General features: G+C 43.8%; 2 protein-coding genes across 2 annotated transcripts; both read left to right on the top strand.

Annotated features, from left to right (window-relative positions):
- On the top strand, window positions 1-1,084 carry LOC115178592 (cilia- and flagella-associated protein 53-like). Its single transcript, XM_029739847.1, has 3 exons — window positions 1-573; window positions 912-945; window positions 1,075-1,084. Exons 1-3 carry the CDS (start codon window positions 255-257, stop codon window positions 1,082-1,084), a joined length of 363 nt encoding a protein of 120 aa, XP_029595707.1. The 5' UTR covers window positions 1-254.
- On the top strand, window positions 976-25,093 carry LOC115178591 (zinc finger protein 569-like). The gene is made up of 9 exons (XM_029739846.1): window positions 976-1,009; window positions 1,145-1,322; window positions 7,460-8,157; window positions 10,020-10,358; window positions 10,527-10,647; window positions 19,414-19,610; window positions 22,304-22,345; window positions 22,459-22,636; window positions 24,089-25,093. Exons 1-9 carry the CDS (start codon window positions 1,007-1,009, stop codon window positions 24,997-24,999), a joined length of 2,667 nt encoding a protein of 888 aa, XP_029595706.1. The 5' UTR covers window positions 976-1,006; the 3' UTR covers window positions 25,000-25,093.
- The last annotated feature ends 400 nt before the right edge of the window (window positions 25,094-25,493 follow it).

The raw sequence follows: 25,493 nt of genomic DNA, 5'->3' as shown, positions 1-25,493 counted from the left end.
GACGTATAATCTAGTGGACGGAACTGGAGGCTTCTTCAACAGCGACAAAAGGCTTCTGATTCAACCAACGCGGTGGTTTGCTAGCGAACATAAAACTGAAACATTGAGGCTCTTTAGACCAATCTTGTGTATATTACTCTTAGTGTTTTAAACATAATTCTGTTTACCTATCTACTAGTTCATTTAAACGTAATTTGCTTGTTAAATTAGTAAATGTGTTAAATTGATACAGCGCTAGGCTAATCTCCCGGAGCATGAGCTCACTAATCAAGACGGAGAAAGAAGCTCTAATGAAAGAAGAGGTAAAAGCATTCAGAATGAAAAAGGAGGAAGAGGAGGCTATCACATTGAAAGAAGAAGAGGATGATATTACAGTGAAAGAGGAAGATGGGAAAGAGGTTGTCAGAGTGGAAGAGGAGGAAGTGGAAGCTTTCAGAATCAAAAAGGAGGAAGATGCCATAACATTGAAAGAAGAGAATGTAGTGAAAGAAGAGGAAGAACCTTTTGGAGTAAAAGAGGAAGAGGAGGCTATCTCAATAAAAGAGGAGGAGACTGAAGATGCGATTACCACCAGTGAGTACTGTCTTAAAAACAAGGGCACAAACTGTTGTTGAACTAATGTGTGGTTTTAAAGGGCCATTCTACTGAAGTTATACACGTGAATATGTTGTTCAGTACTGTAGGAATTGTTGAAGGGGCAATCTGCCATTGGTACATAGTTTTTAGATTTATTGAATTCTCCATGTGGTCTAAATTAAAGGGCACTTCATCTAATATAACAGGTTTTTAAAATTCAGTATTGGTACATAATTTCTACATAAAATATCAAATGGATGCAAAAGGCACCAATTTCGTTGATTGCAATGGAAGATCGTGAGTTTACCATCTGTTTGATGTTCTCATTCACACAGGAGAGAGACATGACTATCGTGGATCCTCTGGGGAGCCTCAACAACATCCTGATGCTGACGAGGCAGAGAAGAGTCTCTCCAGATCAGAACACCAGATGGTACAGCTTGGTCTGGTCTAGCATACAGCTTGCTCTATCTGGGTCTGGGCTGGGTTTCTGTAAAGCACTTTATGACAACAGTGGCATCAGCATCCATAATGATATGTGTCTGTGTCCCCTCTTTATGGTTACCAGGACAACGGTAGCCCTTCCTCCCTCCCGGAGTCCCTGTGTCGTGCCTCTCCCGGTAGCGCCTTACTGCTGGGTATGAAGAGGTTGTCTGTGCTGCTGGTGGACTGCAGGAAAACAACGGGGCTGAGTGGAACTGTGAGAGGAGGAGAAGAGAAGAAAGGATCAGATTTGACTCATCAAAGTAAGTGCTGTAGTTTAGTTTGAACAAATGAAATAGTGGTGGTGGTTGTTCCCAGTAGGGCTGTCCCCAACTAATACAAATACAGCTTTGAAGACTCTTGTCATTCTCTCAACCAGCTTCACCTGGAATGCTTTTCCAACAGTCTTCAAATCAAACTTTATTTGCCACATGCACTGAATACAACAAGTGTTGACTTTACCGTGAAATGCTTACTTACAAGCCTTTAACCAACAGTGCAGTTAAATATCAATTGTCCAGTGGGGATTTTTATGAATTGTTCAGCCGTCTAATGGCTTGGGGTAGAAGCTGTTGAGGAGTCTTTTGGTCCTAGACTTGGCGCTCTGGTACCGCTTGCCTTGGGTTAGCAGAGAAAACAGTCTATAACTTGGGTGACTGGAGTCTCTGACAATTTTAGGAGTTCCCACATATGCTGGGCACTTGTTGGGTGCTTTTCCTTCACTCTGCCGTCCAACTCATCCAAAACCATCTCAATTGGGCTTAGGTCGGTTGATTTGTGGAGGCCAGGTCATCTGATGCAGCACTCCATCACTCTCCTTCTTGGTCAAATAGCCCTTACACAGCCTGGAGGTGTTTTGGGTCATTGTCCTGTTGAAAAACAAATGATAGTCCCACTAAGCCTAAACCAGACATGATGGTGTATCGCTGCTGAATGCTTTAGGAGCCATGCTGTTTATGTGCGCCTTGAATTCTAAATAAATCTAAAAAAATGTCACCAGAAAAGCACCCCCAAACCATCACACCTCTTCCTCCATGATTCACGGTGGGAACCACACATGCAGAGATCATCCGTTCACCTACTCTGCGTCTCACAAAGACACAGCGGTTGGAACCAAAAATCTCAAATTTGCACTCATCAGACCAAAGGACAAATTTCCAGCTGTCTAATGTCCATTGCTCGTGTTTCTAGGCCCAAGCAAGTATCTTGTTCTTGTTGGTGTCCTTTAGTAGTGGTTTCTTTGCAGCAATTCAACCATGAACGCCTGATTCACGCAGTCGCCTCTGAACAGTTGATGTTGAGATGTGTCTGTTACTGGAATTCTGTTAAGCATTTATTTGGGCTGCAATCTGAAGGGGGCGTTAACGCTAATGAACTTGTCCTCTGCAGCAGGGATAACTGGGTCTTCCTTTCCTGTGTCGGTCCTCATGTGAGCCAGTTTCATCATAGTGCTTGAAGTTTTTGTGACTGAAGTTCTTGAGATTTTCTGGATTGCCTGACCTTCATGTCTTCAAGTAATGATGAACTGTTGTTTCTCTTTGCTGTTCTTGCCATTATATGGACTTGGTCTTTTGCCAAATATCTTCTGTATACCAACTCTACCTTGTAACTGATTGGCTCAAATGCATTAAGAAGGAAAGAAATTCCACCAATTAACTTTTAACAAGGCACACCTGTTAATTGAAATGCATTCCAGGTGACTACCTCATGAAGCAGGTTGAGGGAATGCCAAGAGTGTGCAAAGCATCAAGGCAAAGTGTGGCTACTTTGAAGAATCTCAAATATAAAATATATTTTGATTTGTTTAACACTTTTTTGATACCTACATTATTCCGTATGTGTTATTTCATAGTTGATGTCTTCACACCTGTTGATTGAAATGCATTCCAGGGGAAAATGACCGATAGGGCTGCCATGCTTCTAGCTCTTAGGAAACTTTGCACTATTTATTTTTTATGTGTTATTTCTTACATTATTTGGCCAGAATTTTTGGGGTGTTGTTACATACAGCCGGGATGAACTTTTGGATATCAGAGCGGCGGTAACTCACCAGCATTATGACCAGGAATTTGACTTTCCTGAATCAGATCCTTTGTTCGAACCCCGCAATTGAACTGATTCCAGAGGCTGTCCCAAAAAAAGGCTGGCGGAAAAGAGGTTCTCAGAGTGGGCTTCTAGTCTGACTCAGGAGGCACGCAAACCACTCACTGCTTCCGAGTGAACATCACAAATGTTCAGTCTCTGGATAATAAAGTTGACGAGCTCAGGGTGAGGATTTCCTTCCAGAGAGACATTGGGGATTATAGCATAATCTGTTTCACGGAAACATGGCTCTCTCGGGATATACTGTCTTAGTCTGTACAGCCAGTTAGGTTCTCAGTTCATCACACAGACCGGAATAAATATCTCTCCAGGAAGAAGGGCGGCATTGTATGTTTCATGATTAACTACGCATGGTGTGATTGTGATAATATACAGGAACTCAAGTCCTTTTGTTCACCCGACCTAGAATACCTCAATCAAATGCTGACCCTATTACCTCCCAAGAGAATTCTCTTCGGTTGTAGTCACAGCCCTGTATATTCCCCCTCAAGCCGATACCACAACGGTCCTCAAAGTACTTCACTGGACTTTATGCAAACTGGAAACCACATTTATTGTAGCTGGAGATTTTAACAATGCAAATTTGAGAAAAACGCTACCGAAGTTCTATCAACACATTGACTGTAGTACTCGCGCTGCTTAAACACTCGCTCCTAACATCACTCCCAACTTCCATGATGCCTACAAGGTCCTCCCCCGCCCTGCAAATCTGATCACGACTCAATTTTGCTCCTCCCTTCCAATAGGCAGAAACTCAAACGGGAAGTACCCATGCTAAGGACTATTCAACGCTGGTCTGACCAATCGGAATCCGTACTTCAAGATTTTGTTCACGCGGACTGGGATATGTTCCGAGAATAACATAAACTCAGTCACCGAATCAATGTATTTGTTTATCAGGAAGTGTATAGGAGATGTACCCACTGTGACTATTAAAACCTACCCTAACCAGAAACCATGGATAGATGGCAGCATTCGCGCTAAACTGAAAGCGCAGACCATCACATTTAACCATGGCAAGGTGACTGGGAATATGGCAGAAAATAAACAGTGTAGTTATTCCCTCCGTAAGGCAATCAAACAGGCAAAACGTCAGTATAGAAACAAAGTGGAGTCACATTTCAACGGCTCAGACACAAGACGTATGTGGCAGAGTCTACAGACAATCATGGACTACAAAGGGAAAACCAGCCACGTTGCGGACACCGACGTCTTGCTTCCGGACAAGCTAAACACCTTCGCCCCCTTTGTAGATGGCACAGTGCCACCGACGCGGCCCGCTACCAAGGACTGTGGGCTCTCCTTCTCCATGGCCGATATGAGTAAGACATTTAAGCATGTTAACCCTTGCAAAACTGCCGGCCCAGACGGCGTCCCAAGCCGCATACGCAGACCAGCTGAAGTGTTTATGAATATATTCAATCTGTCCCTATCCCAGTCTGTTGTCCCCACATGCTTCAATATGTCCACCATTGTTCCCGAACCCAAGAAAGCAAAGGTAACTATTGTCCTGTAGCGTTCTGTCATCATGAAGTGCTTTGAGAGACTAGTCAAGGTTCACATCACCTCTACCTTACCAGACACCCTACAGCCACCTCAATTTACTTACCACCCAAATAGATCCACAGATGATGCAATCGCCATCCCACTGCACTATCCCATATGGACAAGAAGAATACCTATGTGAGAATGCTGTTCATTGACTGTAGCTTAGCATTCAACACCATAGTACCCTTCGCCCCCAGGTGGTGAAGGTAGGAAACATCACCTCCACTCCGCTGACCCTCAACACTGGGCCCCCACAAGGATGCTTTCTCAGCCCCCTCCTGTACTCCCTGTTCACCCATGACTGCGTAGTCACGCACGCCTCCAACTCAATCATCAAGTTTGCAGACGACACAACAGTAGTAGGCCTGATTACCAACAGTGATGAGACAGCCCTACAGGGAGGAGTTGAGGGCCCTCGGAGTGTGGTGTCAGGAAAATAACCTCTTCCTCAACGTCAACAAAACGAAGGAGCTGATCGTGGACTTCAGGAAACAGCAGAGAGAGGGAGCACACCCCTATCCACATCGATGGGACCACAGTGGAGAAGGTGTAAAGCTTCAAGTTCCTCAGCATACACATCACTGACAAACTGAAATGGTCCACCCACACAGACAGTGTGGTGAAGAAGGCACAACAGCACCTTAAACCCTCACAAATCTTTACAGATGCACAATTGAGAGCATCCTGTAAGGCTGTATCACCGCCTGGTACGGCAACTGCACCGCCCACAACCGCAGGGCTCTCCAGAGGGTGATGCGGTCTGCCCAACGCATCACTGAAGGGAAACTACCTGCCCTCCAGGACACCTACAGCACCCAATGTCACAGGAAGGCCAAAAAGATCATCAAAGACAACCCCCTGAGCCACTGCCTGTTCTCCCCGCTATCATCCAGAAGGCGAGGTCAGTACAGGTGCATCAAAGCTGGGACTGAGAGACAGAAGCTGTTTTTCAGTCTGTCTCAAGGCCATCAGACTGTTAAATAGCCATCACTAGCATCTTAGAGGCTGCTGCCCTATGTACATAGACTTGAAATCACTGGCCACTTTAATAATGTTAACATATTTTGCATTACTCATCTCATATGTATATACTGTATTCTATCCTATTCTACTGTATCTGTCTATGCATTACTCATCTCATATGTATATACTGTATTCTATACTATTATATTGTATCTTAGTCTATGCTGCTCTGACATTGCTCGTCCAAATATTTATATATTATTAATTCCATTCCTTTACTTTAGATTTGTGTGCATTGTTGTGAAATTGTTACATATTACTTGTTAGTCATTACTGCACTGCTACACCCGCAATAACATCTGCTAAACACGTGTATGTGACCAATTAACATTTGATTTGATTTTACCTCATGAAGCTGTTTGAGAGAATGCCAAGAGTGTGCAAAGCTATCATCAAGGCAAAGGGTGGCTACATTGAAGAATCTCAAATATAAAATATATAGTTGGCTATACTTTTTTGGTTACTACATGATTCCATGTGTTATTTCATAGTTTTGATGTCTTTGTAGAACATTAATGTAGAAAATAGTAAAAATGAAGAAAAACTTTGGAATGAGTAGGTGTGTCCAAACTTTTGTCTTGTACTATGTACTGAACAAAAGTATAAACGCAACATATCAGATTTTCAACGAGTTACAGTTCATATAAGGAAATAAATTAATTCAGCCCTAATCTATGGGCTTCACATAACTGGGCAGGGGTGCAGCCATTGTTGTGAATGGGAGGTCATAAGCCCACTGACTTGGAAGACAGGCCTACCCGCTGGGGAGCCAAGCCCAGTCCAGACAATGAAGCTGTCCGGGTGGCAGGTCTAAGACAATGTGGAGGTCCTGGACTGGCGTGGTTTGTGGTTGTGAAGCCGGTTTGGTGCCAAATTCTCTATACTGAATTGAATGTTAATTAAAAATAAACATTAAATTCTCTGGCAACTGCTCCAGTGGATATTCCTGCAGTCAGCATGCCAAATGCACGCTCCCTCTGAGACGTCTGTGGCATTGTTTAGAGTGGCCTTTTTATTGGCTCCAGCGCAAGGTGCACCTGTGTAATGATCATACTGTTTAATCAGGTTCTTGAAATGCCTCACCTGTCAGGTGAATGGATTATCTTGGCAAAGGAGAAATGTTAACTAACAGGGGTGTAAACAAATTTGTACACCATATTTGAGATAAACAAGCTTTCATGCGTGTGGAAATATTCGGGGATATTTTATTTCAGGTCATGAAACATGGGACCAACACTTTACATATTTATATTTTTAATCTTTCCAAAATATTTCACATCCTTTTTTACTTTACTCAAAATATCGTGACATTAATGATAGTATTTCTTTTTTTTTTATTGGTTAAATTCCCCATATTTTAGGTTTAAGGAAGTGTGTAGGTCGCATTCTGTATCATACAGCTATAAAGGTTGTATATTTAGAACCACCTGCTCGATAGGAATCCAGTGATGTCTGTATCTTGAGTGTCATAGGACTGTCTAGTGTTTTGTGTTCTGACTTATAAAACAGAAATAAAAATAAGTAATGTAAACCTATCAGTAATTACCAGGATGCTCTACAACATTTGTTTTAAAATCACACAAAGATTGTTTTAAATTATGAAATGTTTGAAAGCTGGCCTCAGGTTATTGAGGAATCTGATTTGGTTTAAACCTCATAGCAAGGCAGTTTTATCATGTGGAGATTTCATTCAGGTCTCTTTTTAAATAAACACTGTCTTTGGCAGGAGGGAAACCAAACTTGGAACTGGAGATGTCCAAACCCACAAGGCGACACCTCTGCTCCCAGATTGGAAAGAGTTTTACGAAGTTAGGAAGCCTGAAAAGACATGCGAGGACACAAACAGGAGAGAAGCCATACAATTGCGCACAGTGTGGAAAGAGTTTTAACCAGTTAGGAAAGCTGAAAGTTCATGAGCGAATACACACAGGGGAGAAGCTTTTTCATTGCACCCAGTGTGGAAAGAGTTTTAACAAGTTAGGAAACATGAAATCTCATGAGCGAATACACACAGGGGAGAAGCCTTACCACTGCTCCCAGTGTGGAACTAGGTTTACCAAGTTAGGAAGCCTGAAAAGACATCAGAGGACACACACAGGGTCGAAGCCACACCATTGCGCCCAGTGTGGAAAGAGTTTTAACCAGTTAGGAAACATGAAATCTCATGAGCGAATACACACAGGGGAGAAGCCTTTCCATTGCTCTCAGTGTGGAAAGAGCTTTAGCCAGTTAGGAAGCCTGAAAGCCCATGGGCGAATCCACACAGGGGAGAAACCTTACCACTGTTCCCAGTGTGGAAAGCGTTTTAACCGGTTAGGAAAGCTGAAAGAACACATGAGACTGCACACAGGGGAGAAGCCTTACAAATGCTCAGACTGTGGGAAGACATATTACTCATCACAGTCACTTAAAAGTCACGTGAAAATCCACACAGGATAGAAGAATTACTTCTCCTAGTGTGTAAATTTATATTTCACATCACATTGACTTAATTACTTCTCCTAGTGTGTAAATTGATATTTCACATCACATTGACTTAATTACTTCTCCTAGTGTGTAAATTGATATTTCACTTCACATTGACTTAAAATTCATCAGAGAACTTGCACAGTGCTCCGTTGTCTTATATTGTTGACTGATAATGTGTTTACCTGTTTTTACCATATGAAATTGAATTATACAAAGAATATTCAAACATATATGTGTATGTTTTTATTAGAAAACATGAATTAAATATGGAGTATGTCAGTTTGAATATAGAGTAGGTCAGATTCCTTCTGTTTTAAATGGTCCTTTTTTAAACTCTGTGTGTGTGTTTATCTGGGTATGTCATTCCTCCAGCACTACAGATAATCAAGATAGATAATACAGTGATATTTGGATGTGACGCATTTGCTCCATTGTTTACATTTGCATTGTTGGCCCACTGATGATTTAATGAAATGAAAATGTTCACTGACTCTCCCACGGATTGCTGTTTATCATTGTCTCAATGAAGAGTTCCTCGTTCCACTTTCCTGGGGGCATTTACAAGCCTCCCACTGGTTGAATAAACGTTTCCGCGTCATTTCAACAAAATAAATCCATGTCATGATGTTAGACCAATGTAGAAAGCTGAATGGATTTGTAAAAAACCAACATAAGGTGCTTTTTTTATTCACTAAACTTGCAACGTAAATCCAGTGACAGGTGACATTTCGTGTAGATTTCATGTTGAATTCCCTTTAGTTGACAACTCAAAGAAATGTAAATAGAAACTAGATGTTGAACTGACGTCTGTGCCCAGTGTGATGGTTTGAATAAGCGGCAGGTGTTGGATCAATATCCACCTTAGTAGCTAAGTTTCCATGCAATTTGCGACAGATTTTCATGAAGATATTCTAAAAATCTGCATAAAACAATATACGCCTTTTTCCCCCAGAAATGTTTGCATTAAACAGACTTATTGCGGATAAAAGTCTTTGTGTGACAAATACATAGCTTTTGCTGTTAAATTCCCATGTACCGAATGAAAAATACAAGTTAAATGGGTTTCCATCACATTTTCAACTCTACTGATGGTTTTAAAAGCTGTTGAGTTATATAGAAAACGTCCTCTTGTCCTGTGCACTGTAGCCACCAGCTCACAGATACAGTGCTGGTAGGCTACCTACATGATGAGATTATTATGGATAAGAGCGCAAAAATTTTTTTGTTGTCAAATGGCAGCCAAGCATCGGTCATCATGTTACCAGGCCCTCAAAATGTATTGGAAAGGAGCATCAAGCTCATCACTTGAAGTTTCACCACCCTGTGAAGTTTATAACGTATTTAATATGTAGCCTAATAAACTGCATGGGTTCCCAAGTCGTAGTGGGAGGACCACACAATATATCATCATGTGACTCCAAGTTAACTAAGATGTGATGGTTATTAGTGTCACGACTTCTGCCGAAGTCGATGCCTCTCCTTGTTCGGGCGGTGTTCTGCGGTCGACGTCGCCGGTCTTCTAGCCATCGCCGATCCATTTTCCATTTGTTTTGTCTCGTTTTCCCACACACCTGGTTCTCATTTCCCTCATTATGTGTTGTGTATTTAACCCTCTGTTTCCCCCCATGTCTTTGTGTGGTATTGTTTATCTGTTTCCATGTATGCGCACGTTAGGCTGGTTGCGCTGGGTTATGTTCAACCCCGTGTTCGTTTCTGCAGTCTGCTTTTGGTTCACCAAATAAAAGGCTCCGTTTTGCTACCACATATCTGCTCTCCTGCGCCTGACTTCCTACAGCCCTTCACGCATACCTTGACAGAATACCACACTCATTATGGAGTCAGCAGGAGCAGGTACCGATGGTAGCGGAGTCGAGGAGCGTGTCCAGGAGCACACGGCGTTGATTCACCATCTCGGCACCGCCATGGACCGTGTGGTCCAGACGATGGATCGCTGGGAGAGACAGGGAGGTCCTCCAGTACCTCCCCCAGCACAACAGTGGTCCTCACTACCCGTCCCTCCTGTACCCGGTTCCAGTGGGATGCGTCTCACCCTTCCCGGGGAGTATGATGTGTCGGCGGCACGGTGCCAGGGCTTCCTGCTACAGCTGGACCTCTACCTGGGCACCGTTTATCCAGCTCCCTCGGAAAGGGAGAGGGTGTCCGCCCTCGTCTCGTGCCTCTCAGGGAGAGCTCTGGAGTAGGCCAACGCCATGTGGGGAGAAGGAGATGCGGCGTTGGAGGACTTCACAGAGTTCACCCGCCCAGTATTCGACCACCCGCCCAAGGGTAGAGCGGCGGGTGAATGTCTGTTCCACCTGAGGCAGGGGACGAGGAATGCCCAGGAGTTCGCACTGGAATTTCGGACCTTGGCCGCCGGAGCGGGATGGAACGACAGGGCCCTCATCAACCACTACCGTTGCAGCCTGTGCGAGGATGTTCGTCGGGGTTGGCCTGCAGGGATACCACTCTTACCTTCAACCAGCTGGTGGACATGTCCATTTGGTTGGATAACCTGCTGGTCACCCGCGGACGTCCAGAAAGGGCTCTGTCGATTCCCGTTCCCAGCACCACCGCTCCGGTGCCTATGGAGCTGGGAGGTGCTACGCACAGGGAGACCGGAGGAGGGGCTTTCACGTGTAACATCTGTGGCAGCAGAGGTCACACTGCTGGTCGGTGCCTTGTTGGTTCCTCTAGGGTTCGAGGCAGCAGGCAGGGCGCTCTGGCGTCACCCCAGGTGAGAAGGCACCATTCTCACCCAGAGCCCTCTGTTGCACACATATTTTTGTTTGTTACTTTTCCTGAGTTTTCCCCACATTCCCAGCATAAGGCGCTTGTTGATTCAGGCGCGGCTGGGAATTTTATTGACAGATCATTTGCCCATAGTTTAGGGATCCCCATCATTCCCGCGAATGTGCCCTTCCCCGTTCACACCTTAGATAGTCGACCATTAGGGTCAGGGTTGATTAGGGAGGTCACCGCTCCTTTGGGCATGGTGACGCAGGGAGGTCATACGGAGAGAATTAGTCTCTTACTTATTGACTCTCCTGCGTTTCCCGTGGTGCTGGGCCTTCCCTGGTTAGCTTGTCATAACCCCACTGTTTCTTGGCCACAGAGGGCTCTCACGGGGTGGTCGCGAGAGTGCTCGGGGAGGTGTTTAGGGGTTTCCGTTGGTGCTACTACGGTGGAGAGTCCAGACCAGGTCTCGACCGTGCGCATTCTCCCTGAATATGCAGATTTGGCTCTCGCCTTCTCCAAAAAGAAGACGACTCAATTACCACCTCATTGACGGGGCGATTGTGTGATAGATCTCCTGGTAGACGCTGCACTTCCCAGGAGTCACGTGTATCCCCTCTCACAGGCGGAGACGGAGGCTATGGAAACATATGTCTCCGAATTCCTGCGTCAGGGATACATTCGGTCCTCCACTTCACCCGCCTCCTCGAGTTTCTTTTTTGTGAAGAAGAAGGAGGGAGGTCTGCGCCCGTATATTGACTATCGGGTCTGAATCAGATCACTGTGAGGTATAGTTACCCGCTACCGCTCATAGGCCCAGCAATAGAGTCAATGCACGGGGCGCGCTTCTTCACCAAACTAGATCTCAGGAGCGCTTATAACCTGGTGCGTATCCGGGAGGGAGATGAGTGGAAGACGGCTTTCAGTACCACCTCTGGACACTATGAGTACCTCGTCATGCCGTACGGGTTGATGAATGCGCCATCAGTCTTCCAAGCCTTTGTAGATGAGATTTTCAGGTACCTGCATGGGCAGGGTGTAGTGGTGTATATTGATGACATTCTGATATACTCCGCTACACGCGCCGAGCATGTGTCCCTGGTGCTCAAGGTGCTTGGTCGACTGTTGGAGCATGACCTGTACACCAAGGCTGAGAAATGCCTGTTCTTTCAACAGTCTGTCTCCTTCCTAGGGTACCGCATTTCCACCTCAGGGGTGGAGATGGAGAGTGACCGCATTGCAGCTGTGCGTAATTTGCCGACTCCCACCACGGTAAAGGAGGTGCAGCGGTTCTTAGGGTTTGCCAACTACTACCGGAGGTTTATCCGAGGTTTTGGTCAGGTAGCGGCTCCCATTACCTCACTGCTGAAGGTGGGCCCGGTGCGCTTGCAGTGGACAGCTTAGGCGGACAGGGCTTTTAGTCACCTGAGGGCTCTGTTTACCTTGGCTCCCATGCTGACTCATCCAGATCCCTCTTTGGCGTTCATAGTGGAGGTGGACGTGTCCGAGGCTGGGATAGGAGCTGTGCTCTCTCAGCGCTCGGGTACGCCACCGAAGCTCCGCCCCTGTGCCTTCTTCTCGAGGAAACTCAGCCCGGCGGAGCGAAACTATGATGTGGGGGACTGGGAGTTGTTGGCTGTCATCAAGGCTTTGAAGGCGTGGAGACATTGGCTTGAGGGGGCTAAACACCCTTTTCTCATCTGGACTGACCACCGCAATCTGGAGTACATCCGGGCGGCGAGGAGACTGAACCCTTGCCAGGCAAGGTGGGCCATGTTTTTCACCCGTTTTGTTTTCACCCTTTCTTACAGACCAGGTTCCCAGAACGTGAAGGCAGATGCACTGTCCCAGCTGTATGACACAGAGGAGCGGCCCATGGATCCCACTGCCATACTCCCGGCCTACTGCCTGGTGGCGCCGGTAGTGTGGGAGCTGGACGTGGACATTGAGCGGGCGTTGTGTGCAGAGCCCACTCCCCTCCAGTGTACAGCTGGGCGTCTGTATGTTCCGTCTGCTGTCCGTGACCGGCTGATCTATTGGGCCCACACGTCACCCTCCTCTGGTCATCCAGGCATTGGTCGGACGGTGCACTGTCTGAGCGGGAAGTACTGGTGGCCCACTTTGGCTAAGGACGTGAGGGTTTATGTTTCCTCCTGCTCGGTGTGCGCCCAGTGTAAGGCTCCAAGGCACCTGCCCATAGGTAAGTTACACCCCTTACCCGTTCCACAGCGGCCATGGTCACACCTGTCGATCGATTTCCTGACCGATCTTCCTTCATCACAGGGAAACACCACGATCCTGGTCGTTGTGGATCGTTTCTCTAAGTCTAAGTCTAAGTAATATGAATGTTCAATACACACAATAGGTTGATCGGTTGCCAGTCAACTGCTACGTCTTTAGCCGCACAGCTAGCTAACACAGCTAGCTAACACAGCTAGCTAACACAGCTAGCTAGCTAACACAGCTGGCTAACACAGCTAGCTATCAACAAAGTCAAAATGCCCTCCAGGCCTGGTGGTGGCAGCAGTGCACTACAACCACTGTTCACCGGAGCTTCCTGAGGGAAAATAATTAGGCTGTATACAGATTGATTAAACACGTTTCCATCCAAAGTTGTTATGTCAGTAAAGTGATACCGTATAAAAAAATCACGGCAGCTGGTATGGAAACAGGAAGTTGCGATCGGTGGTGGTGCACACTCCATAGGTAAGGCTGTACAGTCCAATATGAATGTTAAATACGCACAATTTGTTGACTGGGGAGATGATGTCCCAATAAGAGTCCTGCAATAAGAGCTATGACGCTAATATTTGTGTAAGCAATTTTTTTGGTCAACATTGCTAATTGATGGACAGCGAAATTTAAACCTGATTTGTCTCAGATTTTTTTTCAGCAGATTTAAGTCAGGACTGAGAACAGACCCATTAGGAACACTCAACAAGTATTGGAAAGACATTCTGGTGTGTCTTTGCATAAACATTTGTGTGATTTTTCCCTCAGAAAAATAAAATCATATCCCAGGGTTGGGTTTTCAGAAGACAGGTGGGTTTTAACTTTTTACCTTTGCTTTGCTCCTTTCATATTTTCCTCATCAATCTACACACAACACCCCATAATGACGAAGCAAAGACAGATTTTTAGACATTTTTGCAAATGTATTTTATAATTAAAAACTGAAATATAATATTTACCTAAGTATTCAGACCCTTTACTCAGTACTTTGTTGAAGCATATTTTGCAGCGATTACAGCCATGAGTCATCTTGGGTATGTCGCTACAAGCTTGGCACACCTGTATTTGGGGAGTTTCTCTCATTCTTCTCTGCAGAATCTCTCAAGCTCTGTCAGGTTGGATGGGGAGCGTCGCTGCACAGCTATTTTCAGGTCTCTCCAGAGATGTTTGATCGGGTTCAGGTCCGGGCAATGGCTGGGCCACTCAAGGACATTCAGAGACTTGTCCCGAAGCCACTGTGTGCTTAGGGTCATTGTCCTGTTGGAAATTGAACTTTTGCCCCAGTCTGAAGTCCTGAGTGCTCTGGAGAAGGTTTTCATAAATGATCTCTCTACTTTTTTTACATTTTATTTATTATTTAACCTTTATTTAACTAGGCAAGTCAGTTAAGAACAAATTATTATTTACAATGATGGCCTACCAAAAGGCAAAAGGCCTCCTGCAGGGACGGGGGCTGGGATTAGAAATAAAAATACATTTGCTCTGTTCATCTTTCCCTCAATCCTGACTAGTCTCCCAGTCCCTGCCCTGAAAAACATCCCCACAGCATGATCCTGCCACCACCATGCTTCACTGTAGGGACGGTGCCAGGTTTCCTCAAGACGTGACGCTTGGCATTTAGGCCAAAGAGTTCAATCTTGGTTTCATCAGACCAGAGAATTTTGTTTCTCATGGTCTGAGAGTCCTTTAGGTGCCTTTTGGTAAACTCCAAGCTGGCTTTCATGTGCCTTTTACTGAGGAGTGGCTTCCGTCTACCATAATGGCCTAATTGGTAGAGTGCTGCAGAGATGGTTGTCCTTCTAGAAGGTTCTCCCATCTCCACAGAGGAACTCTGGAGCTCTGTCAGAGTGACCATTGGGTTCTTGGTCACCTCCCTGACCAAGGCCCTTCTCCCCCGATTGTTCAGTTTGGCCGGGCAGCCAGCAGTAGGAAGGGTCTTGGTGGTTTCAAACTTCTTCCTTTTAAGAATGATGGGGACCTTCAATGCTGCAGAAATTATTTGGTACCATTCCCCAGATCTGTGCCATGGCACAATCCTGTCTCGAAAAAGGAATATTTCACATCAAATAAAGGCTACTTAAAGTTCATGAGAGAACACACTGCTGCCAGTGTGTAAAGGAATATATCACATCAAATACATATTCTATATGTGTAGGGAAGTATTTAAACACTTGCTTAGGTCCAACCTCTGATCTTTCCAAACATTTTTTATACACTTGTATAATTTTTTAAAATAAAAATAGAATTGTGCTTTAGGCACATTAAATGAAATTGTAAAAAGCTGTATGTTTTTTATTTCAACACGTGCCTCCTGTATACTGTACTGGTGCCTCCTGTATACTGTACTGGTGCCTCCTGTATACTGTACTGGTGCCTCCTGTATACTGTACTGGTGCCTCCTGTATACTGTACTGGTGCCTCCTGTATACTGTACTGGTGCCTCCTGTATACTGTACTGGTGCCTCCTGTATACTGTACTGGTGCCTCCTGTATACTGTACTGGTGCCTCCTGTATACTGTACTGGTGCCTCCTGTATACTGTACTGGTGCCTCCTGTATACTGTACTGGTGCCTCCTGTATACTGTACTGGTGCCTCCTGTATACTGTACTGGTGCCTCCTGTATACTGTACTGGTGCCTCCTGTATACTGTACTGGTGCCTCCTGTATACTGTACTGGTGCCTCCTGTATACTGTACTGGTGCCTCCTGTATACTGTACTGGTGCCTCCTGTATACTGTACTGGTGCCTCCTGTATACTGTACTGGTGCCTCCTGTATTGTTTTTTTGTGTTACTTTTTTTTCTTTACTTTATTTAGTAAATATTTTCTTAACCAACAATGTAGTTAAGAAAAATAAGAGTTAAGTGCTTGTCAGTAAGCATTTCACTGTAAGGTCTACTACACCTGTTGTATTCAGCATTTCACTGTGAGGTCTACTACACCTGTTGTATTCAGCATTTCACTGTAAGGTCTACTACACCTGTTGTATTCAGCATTTCACAGTAAGGTCTACTACACCTGTTGTATTCGTGACAAATAACACTTGATTTGAACTAAATATGGAGTATGTCAGTTTCAATGTTATGGTTTTGATTAAATTATATTTTCAAACTCAGGCTGTGTGTGTTTATCTCCATCCTTCCTTGATCATTCCTTGTGGTCCTGTAGCTCAGTTGGTAGAGTATGGTGCTTGTTAAACCAGGGTTGTGGGTTTGATTCCTGGGACCACCCATATGTAAAGTGTTTACACACATGACTGCAAATCACTTTGGATAAAAGTGTCTGCTAAATGGCATATATATACACTGATTATACCAAACATTTGAACACCTTCCTAATATGGAGTTGGACCCCCCCTTTCTCCCCCAGAACAGCCTCAATTCGTCGGGGCATGGACTCTACAAGGTGTCGAAAGCTTTCCACAGGGATGCTGGCCCATGTTGACTCCAATGCTTCCCACAATTGTGTCAAGTTGGCTGGATGTCCTTTGGGTGCAGTGGGGGCTCCTCAGAGGAGGAAGGGGAGCCCCATGCTCCTGAGTGATTTTCAGAAAAATAAAAATAGTAAAATATTTAAAAGTTATCCTTTTTAGATAAAACTATACCAACTATAATCACATCACCAAATAATTGATTAAAACATACTATTTTGCATCCTCCTCTGGGTACATTGACTTCAATACAAAACCTTGGAGGATTATGATTCTCAAGGCTTCCGAAGACTTACACAGTAATTATGATAACTTCTGGAGGACGTCCTCCAACCTATCAGAGCTCTTGCAGCATGAACTGACATGTTGTCCATCCAATGAAAGGATCAGAGAATGAATCTAGTACTGAAAGCATAAGCTACAGCTAGCTAGCACTGAAGTGCATAACATGTGGTGAAAAAGACCTGTGTGCACCTACTGTTGTAAACTTTCATTCAAAGGCTAGGTTGTAGCTACCTCATGATGGGTATAGGGAACATTTTTGTATCATGTAGTATCTTAGACCTATCATTGTTACATTGAACAGGGTGAATGGAATATGAATGACAGTCATCCAACATGCTGTAGTAGAAATAAGGCCATGCTCATGAAAAACAAAATGGTCCTCCCTCATCTTAAACGGCACTGACCGCCACTGACGGTGGTGGACCATTCTTGGTATACATGGGAAACTGTTGAGCTGAAAAACCCAGCAGCGTTGCAGTTATTGACACAAACCGGTGCGCCTGGCACCTACTACCACCATACCCCATTCAAAGGCACTTAAATATGCCTGTTGCTGTCTGGAGATGTTCATCGGTGCCCCAGCACGTTTTCTAGCGATAAATCCATTCGCTATAATAGAGAGGGTCAGAAGGGAATGACCAACGACCATCTCTTTCAAATGCCAGCGTGAATCCAGGAAGGAGATTCAATGTTGCGATTGGACTGCATGGAGTCAACACTCATCTCAAGTGAACCATTTCAGCTGACAGTTCCAACAGAGGAGGAGAACTTGACTCTAGAAAAGGTGTTTTCCACGAGAGGACGACACATCCTTCATCTCCACGTTAGAAGTCTTCTTCCTAAGATGGAGGAAATTTGCCTACTCTCTAGTAACTGTAAGGTGGGAGTACTTTGCTTTACCGAAACATGGTTGGATGGTTCGATTTTAAAAAAACCCAGCTGAGATTGAAGTTGAAAATGATGTAGTAATTAGAAGAGACCGCAATCGCCAAGGCAGGGGGAGTTTGTATTTATGTAAGATCAGATATTGGGTTCAACTATAGATCAAATTTAAACCATGACGAGATTGAAGCTGTGTGGTTGGACATTTTTATTATTAACAAAATATAAACCTATTATAGTTGTAACCTATTATAGACCACCACACCAGTACAAGTTGTATGAATTGTTGGAGGAGACTTGTTCCAACTGTACAGACTTTGGTCAATCAGAGGTTATTGTTACTGGTGATTTTAATACAGATATGCTCAAAAAGGCCTGTCCTTCTACCCAAACCATCATTGACCTTGTGTTGGTGTCGGATGGGTTGTAAACTATGGGCTCAGTGATCATTCCATCATTTTCTGTAGTAGGAATGTTCAGAAAACTGTTTTTAATTGTCATAACTTAATAAAAAAAATGAAGGCTATGAAGAATTATAGTGCAGATATTATTTGTTAATTGCTTGAACAAATTGGACTGGTCTGCTGTATTGAAATGCAATGAAGTGGAGAATGCCAATGCCAGTGGAGAAGGCAATTTTAGATCATTGTTTTTACATGTGGTAGATAAGCAGACTCCAGTAAAAAAGGTTTGAATTTAGCAAAGAACTGAACCGTGGATAAATGAAAACATTTTAAAGGCAATTAAGCGTAGAAATGAACGCTTTCTGGAGTTTAGGAAATCCAGGGCAGATATATTTATAGACTATAAGAAATGAGGTCAACAGTATGATACAGAAGGCTAAGAAAATAATATTTGAATGACAAAATAGTTGAAGATAGGAACAATCCGAAGTAAACGAAGTGTCTGAAGCTGTTAGGTTACAGTAACAGATTAGAGACCGAAGCTCCTGTGGTGGAATTATTGTGATCAAAAGGAGAGGCTTTTAGATTTCTTCAAAACAATAAAACTTCATTATTTAATTAGTGCAGTAATGGAGCTGGTCGGTCATCACACCTGGAGGTGATCACTGAGAACTAATCCAGCTGGTCAGAGCCACAGCATTTTATATCACCCCTGGAGGTGATCACTGAGAACTCAACCAGCTGGTTTGAGCCACAGCATTTTATATCACCCCTGGAGGTGACCACTGAGAACTCAACGAGCTGGTTTGAGCCACAGCATTTTATAGCAAAGTCCATCCTCCTTCAGTCTACATGACAATCACCAGATGTATAGAATGGGTCACAAGGTTAACATTAGTATGAAAGATACTTATAATTCACAGCAGACAGTTTCTGCTGTAAGAACGGTTCTCGTCATGGAGTGATCAAGGTCTGGCCCCCCCAACTCCATACTGGAGCCATCTCCCCCTGGTCCCCCAACTCCATACTGGAGCCATCTCCCCCTGGTCCCCCAACTCCATACTGGAGCCATCTCCCCTGGTACAACAACTCCATACTGGAGCCATCTCCCCCTGGTCCCCCCAACTCCATACTGGAGCCATCTCCCCCTGGTCCCCCCAACTCCATACTGGAGCCATCTCCCCCTCGTACCCCAACTCCATACTGGAGCCATCTCCCCCTGGTCCCCCAACTCCATCCTGGAGCCATCTCCACCTGGTACACCAACTCCATACTGGAGCCATCTCCCCCTGGTCCCCCCAACTCCATCCTGGAGCCATCTCCCCCTCGTACCCCAACTCCATCCTGGAGCCATCTCCACCTGGTACCCCAACTCCATCCTGGAGCCATCTCCCCCTCGTACCCCAACTCCATCCTGGAGCCATCTCCCCCTGGTCCCCCAGTACAGAAACATTAACTCATATTGTGGAATGCGGTATCACCCAAAGACATTGTAAATCTCCTGTCAGTGTTACATCTCCAAGAGGCCCACTTTCAGTTCACACAGACAAAATAGAGAGTGAAAAGAACCCTCTATTCTGTTGCATAAAACAACCATTTGATGCAATAAAAGTATTATAACATAATCTTGTAATTTCCACCATAGGGTGTAGATACCCTTTAATTCAAGTGGCACCAGCAAGAGCCTTGCTTGGTTAGTGGTGTCTCTGTAGCACACATGTGATTGCAGAGTTTGCTGAACAAATCACAACTGGATTGATGCAAATAATCATGATATCATTCTGCAAGGTAGGCATAGACTACTTTGTAGTTAACATTTAATTGACAAGGTTTTTGGGAAAGCTTTTCTATCAACCAGAAGATGGTTGTCATTAGCATCATCGCTAACAGCTACACATAGTGGTAGACAAATGCACTCAGACAGGGGGATTTCCGGGCTGTTTCCTCTTCAGAAAGTTGAAGGAAAATACAAATCACTGTGGCGAATTTAACGACGACTTGCAGGCAGTGGGTTTAGAATAACTATGACAAAAAATTCATACAAATTATACCACCACCAAAATGGCACTTTAGAGACTGGAAGGGTAAAGGGACATGTGCTCTTTAAAGACTAAAAAGCAGCATTCCTCAAGAGAGGATGGCTTTCACTTCAGCAGTGATAAATTCATGAACTTCTTTGACGAAAAGATCCTGATCATTAGAAAGCAAATTACGGACTCCTCTTTAAATCTGCGTATTCCTCCAAAGCTCAGTTGTCCTGAGTCTGCACAACTCTGCCAGGACCTAGGATCAAGGGAGACACTCAAGTTGTTTAATTCTATATCTCTTGACACATTGATGAAAACAGTCTTGGCCTCTAAACCTTCAAGCTGCATACTGGACCCTATTCCAATTAAACTACTGAAAGATCTGCTTCCTGTGCTTGGCCCTCCTATGTTGAACATAATAAACGGCTCTCTATCCACCGGATGTGTACCAAACTCACTAAAAGTGGCAGTAATAAAGCATCTCCTGAAAAAAAAACCTTTGACCCAGAAAATATAAAAAACGATCGGCCTATATCAAGTCTCCGATTCCTCTCTCGAAAAAAAGAAAAGCTGTTGTGCAGCAACTCACTGCCTTCCTGAAGACAAATAATGTATACGGAACGCTTCAGTCTGGTTTTAGACCCCATCATAGCACTGAGACTGTACTTGTGAAGGTGGTAAATTACCTTTTAATGGCGTCAGTCATGTTGCCTTTTGCAAAGTGAGCACTGCTTCATGTGGCAATACCAACACTCACCTAAATAGTCCATATGCCACTGGGTGAGAGAAGTTTTCATTGTTTTTGGGCATCATTATGTGAGGTGTTATTATGTGTTGTTAGTGATGAGCCTTGGTCAATTTATCTCTGAATATGCCACCCTCTTCAATCTGTCACCTAATCCTGCCTAATGGGCAGGTCAGCCCTGGAGAAAACTATTGGCTGTAAGAAGTAAGAGAAAACATAACATCTGGTTGTTTTTAAATTACTTCTTATGACGTTGCTTGCCAGAATAAACATTGTAATTAATACTTTTCCATTCTACGTTACCCACTCCAGTCAGCAGATGGCGATATGAATATTTCAGGTGATGGTTCTTGCGTGACGTATAATCTAGTGGACAGGAGGCTTCTTCAACAGCGACAACAGGCTTCTGATTAAACCGACGCGGTGGTTTTCTAGCGAACATAAAACTGAAACATTGGAGCTCTTTAGACCAATTTGGTGTATATTACTCTTAGTGTTTCGAACATAATTATATTTACGTATCTACTAGTTCATTTAAACGTAATTTGCTTGTTAAATTAGCAAATGTGTTAAATTGATACTGCGCTAGGCTAATCTCCCGGACCTTGAGGCCATTAAGCTAGACAGACAGAAGCTCTGGTGAAAGGAGAGGTAGAAGCTTTCAGAATGGAAAAGGAGGAAGAGGAGGCTATCACATTGAAAGAAGAAGAGGATGATATTACAGTGAAAGAGGAAGATGGGAAAGAAATTGTCAGAGTGGAAGAGGGCAATGTAGAAGCTTTCAGAATCAAAAAGGAGGAAGATGCCATAACATTGAAAGAAGAGGAAGAACCATTTAGAGCAAAAGAGGAAGAGGAGGCTTTCTCAATAAAAGAGGAGGAGGCTGAAGATCAGATTACCACCAGTGAGTACTATCTTAAAAACAGGGGCACAAACTCTGCAGTTGTTGAACTAATGTGTGGTTTTAAAGGAGCATTCTACTGAAGTTCTACACTTGAATATGTTGTTCAGTACTGTAGGAATTGTTTAAGGGGCAATGTGTCGTTGGTACATATGTTTTGGGGAATTTTAAATGTGATTAATTGAATTCTCCATGTGGTCTATATTAAAGTGTTTTAATTTAGTGTAACAGGCTTTTACAATTCAATATTGGTGCATTTGCATCATAAACAATATTTTAGGGAATCATGATGAATGTGGCGATTTTAGGCCCTGTTTAGAGATATTAATGCCTCTTGTAAGACCCTTTGTGATTTTAATAAACATTAATAAGTTTACCATCTGTTTGATGTTCTCATTCACACAGGAGAGAGACATGACTATTGTGGATCCTTTGGGGAGCCTCAACAACATCCTGATGCTGACGAGGCAGAGAAGAGTCTCTCCAGATCAGAACACCAGATGGTACAGCTTGCTCTATCTGGGTCTGGGCTGGGTTTCTGTAAAGCACTTTATGACAACAGTGACATCAGCATCCATAATGATATGTGTGTGTGTCCCCTCTTTATGGTTACCAGGACAACGCTAGCCCTTCCTCCCTCCTGGAGTCCCCGTGTCGTGCCTCTCCTGGTAGCACCTTACTGCTGGGTATGAAGAGGTTGTCTGTGCTGCTGGTGGACTGCAGGAAAACAACGGGGCTGAGTGGAACTGTGAGAGGAGGAGAAGAGAAGAAAGGATCAGATTTGACTCATCAAAGTAAGTGCTGTAGTTTAGTTTGAACAAATAAAATAGATCTGCCCATTGGTATCTGTTCCCATTAGGGCTGTCCCCGACTAATACAAATACAGCTTTGCAGACTCTTGGCATTCTCTCAACCAGCTTCACCTGGAATGCTTTTCCAACAATCTTGAAGGAGTTCCCACATATGCTGAGCACTTGTTGGCTTCTTTTCCTTCACTCTGCGGTCCAACTCATCCCAAACCATCTCAATTGGGTTGATGTCGGGTGATTGTGGAGGCCAGATTATCTGATGCAGCACTCCATCACTCTCTTTCTTGGTCAAATAGCCTTTACACAGCCTGGAGGTAACCATGCTGGTTAAGTGTTCCTTGAATTCTAAATAAATCACAGACAGTGTCACCAGCAAAGCACCATCACACCTCCTTCTCCATGCTTCACGGTGGGAACCACACATGCAGAGATCATCCGTTCACCTACTCTGCATCTCACAAAGACATGGCGGTTGGAACCGAAAATCTCAAATTTGGACTCATCAGACCAAAGGACAGATTAACACAGGTCTAATGTCCATTGCTTGTGTTTCTTGGCCCAAGCAAGTCTCTTCTTATTGGTGTCCTTTAGAAGTGGTTTCTTTGCAGCAATTTGACCATGAAGGCCTGATTCACGCAGTCTCCTCTGAATAGTTGATGTTGAAGCTGGTAATGAAATTGTCCTCTGCAGCAGGGGGTAACTCTGGTTCTTCCTTTTCTGTGGCGGTCCTCATGAGAGACAGTTTCATTATAGACGTTTTTTTCGACTGTACTTGAAGAAATGTTCAAAGTTCTTGAAATTTCCCAGATTGACTGACCTTCATGTCTTAAAGAAATGGTGGACTGTCGTTTCTCTTTGCTTATTTGAGCTGTTCTTGCCATAATATGGACTTGGTCTTTTTCCAAATAGGGCATCTTCTGTATACCCCCCTACCTTGTCACAACACAACTGATTGGCTCAAACGCATTAAGAAGGAAATAAATTCCACAAATGAACTTTTAATAAGGCACACCTGTTAATTGAAATGCATTCCAGGTGACTACACCATGAAGCTGTTTGGGAGAATGCCAAGATTTGAGAGTAATAAGCTTTAGTGCGTATGTAAAAAGTCACATTCTGTATTGTACAGCTATGAAGGTTATATATTTACAACCATCTGCTCGATTGGAATCCATTGATGTCTGTGTCTTGAGTGTCATAGAACTGTCTAGTGTTTTGTTCTGACTTATACAACTGAATTAATAAAATAATTAATGTAAACATATCAGTAATTACCAGGAAGCTCTACAACATCATTTGTTTTAAATTATGAAATGTTTGAAAACTTGCCTCCAGATTATTGAGGGATCTGATTTGGATTAAACCTCATAGCAAGACGGTTTTATCATGTTGAGGTTTCATTCATGTCTCTCTTTAAATAAACACTGTCTTTGGCAGGAGAAAAACCAAACTCTGCGGAACCAGAGACTTCCAAACCAGAAAGACAACACCTCTGCTCCCAGATTGGAAAGAGTTTTATCAAGTTAGGAAGCCTGAAAAGACATGAGAGGACACACACAGGAGAGATGCCATACCATTGCGCCCAGTGTGGAAAGAGTTATAGTCAGTTAAGAAGCCTGAAAGCTCATGAGCGAATACACACAGGGGAGAAGCCTTACCATTGTTCCCAGTGTGGAAAGCGGTTTCGCCAGTTAGGAAGGCTGAAAGATCACGAGCGAATACACACAGGGGAGAAGCCTTACCACTGCTCCCAGTGTGGAAAGAGTTTTAACCAGTTAGGAAACATGAAAAGACATGGGAGGATTCACACAGGAGAGAAGCCACACCATTGCTTCCACTGTGGAAAGAGTTTTACGGAGTTAGGAAAGCTGAAAGCTCACGAGCGACTACACACAGGGGAGAAGCCATTCCACTGCTCCCAGTGTGGAAAGCGTTTTAACCAGTTAGGAAACCTAAAATCTCATTTGCGTATACATACAGGGGAGAAGCCTTACCCCTGCTCCCATTGTGGAAAGCGTTTTAACCAGTTAGGAAACATGAAATTCCATGAGCGAATACACACAGGGGAGAAGCCTTTCTATTGCTCCCACTGTGAAAAGAGTTTTACGGAATTAGGAAAGCTGAAAGCTCATGAGCGAATACACACAGGGGAGAAGCCTTACCACTGCTCCCAGTGTGTAAGTAAGTTTGCCTTATTAGGATCCCTGAAAAGACATAAGAGGGTACACACAGGTGAGAAGCCATACCCTTGCGCCCAGTGTGGAAAGAGTTTTAACCAGTTAGGAAACATGAAATCTCATGAGCGAAACTCACACGGGAGAAGCCTTTCCATTGCTCCCACTAGATAGAGTTTTACAGAGTTAGGAAACCTGAAAGCTCATGAACGAATACTGATGATGTTAGATCAATGTAGGAAACTGATTTAGATTTGCAAAATGCCATCAACATTGTCGAGTCTTTGGCATCATTAAACTGAAGACTTATTTTTTTCAAAAGTTCTCTGTAATTATTATTACGTGATTAAACTAACTTAATAATGTAACTGTAATTAACTAGGAAGTTGGGGCACCAAGGAAAATATTCAGATTACATAGTTATAATTTTCCTAATATAACTTTCAGATATTTTAATATCTGATCAATTAGTCTTCTAATTAATGAATTATTCTTTACCTCACGTTAGTCTCATTCCAAACGTCGTAAATTGTTGGTTATCTGCACGAACCTTGTCTTAAATCATTTATTTATTAACTAACTAAATAATCACAGAAATGCACAAACAAACAAGTAGATATGGTTACAAGGAAATGATAGGGGAATGTGCCCTAGTGGGCTAAACCGGC

Source organism: Salmo trutta, chromosome 38, assembly GCF_901001165.1.
Source record: "Salmo trutta chromosome 38, fSalTru1.1, whole genome shotgun sequence".
In the NCBI taxonomy this organism is placed as follows: Eukaryota; Metazoa; Chordata; class Actinopteri; order Salmoniformes; family Salmonidae; genus Salmo; species Salmo trutta.
Note: the sequence above shows the minus strand (reverse complement) of the source record. Positions and strands in the feature narration are given on the sequence as shown.

Coding starts and splice junctions, on each gene's coding strand:
- LOC115178592 (XM_029739847.1), top strand. CDS start 255: ATGAGCTCACTAATCAAGACGGAGAAAGAAGCTCTAATGAAAGAAGAG. Junction 574..911: donor TGAAGATGCGATTACCACCA/GTGAGTACTGTC, acceptor TCATTCACACAG/GAGAGAGACATGACTATCGT.
- LOC115178591 (XM_029739846.1), top strand. Junction 10,648..19,413: donor GTGCGAGGATGTTCGTCGGG/GTTGGCCTGCAG, acceptor TCCATCCTGGAG/CCATCTCCACCTGGTACACC. Junction 19,611..22,303: donor CATCTCCCCCTGGTCCCCCA/GTACAGAAACAT, acceptor CATCCTGATGCT/GACGAGGCAGAGAAGAGTCT.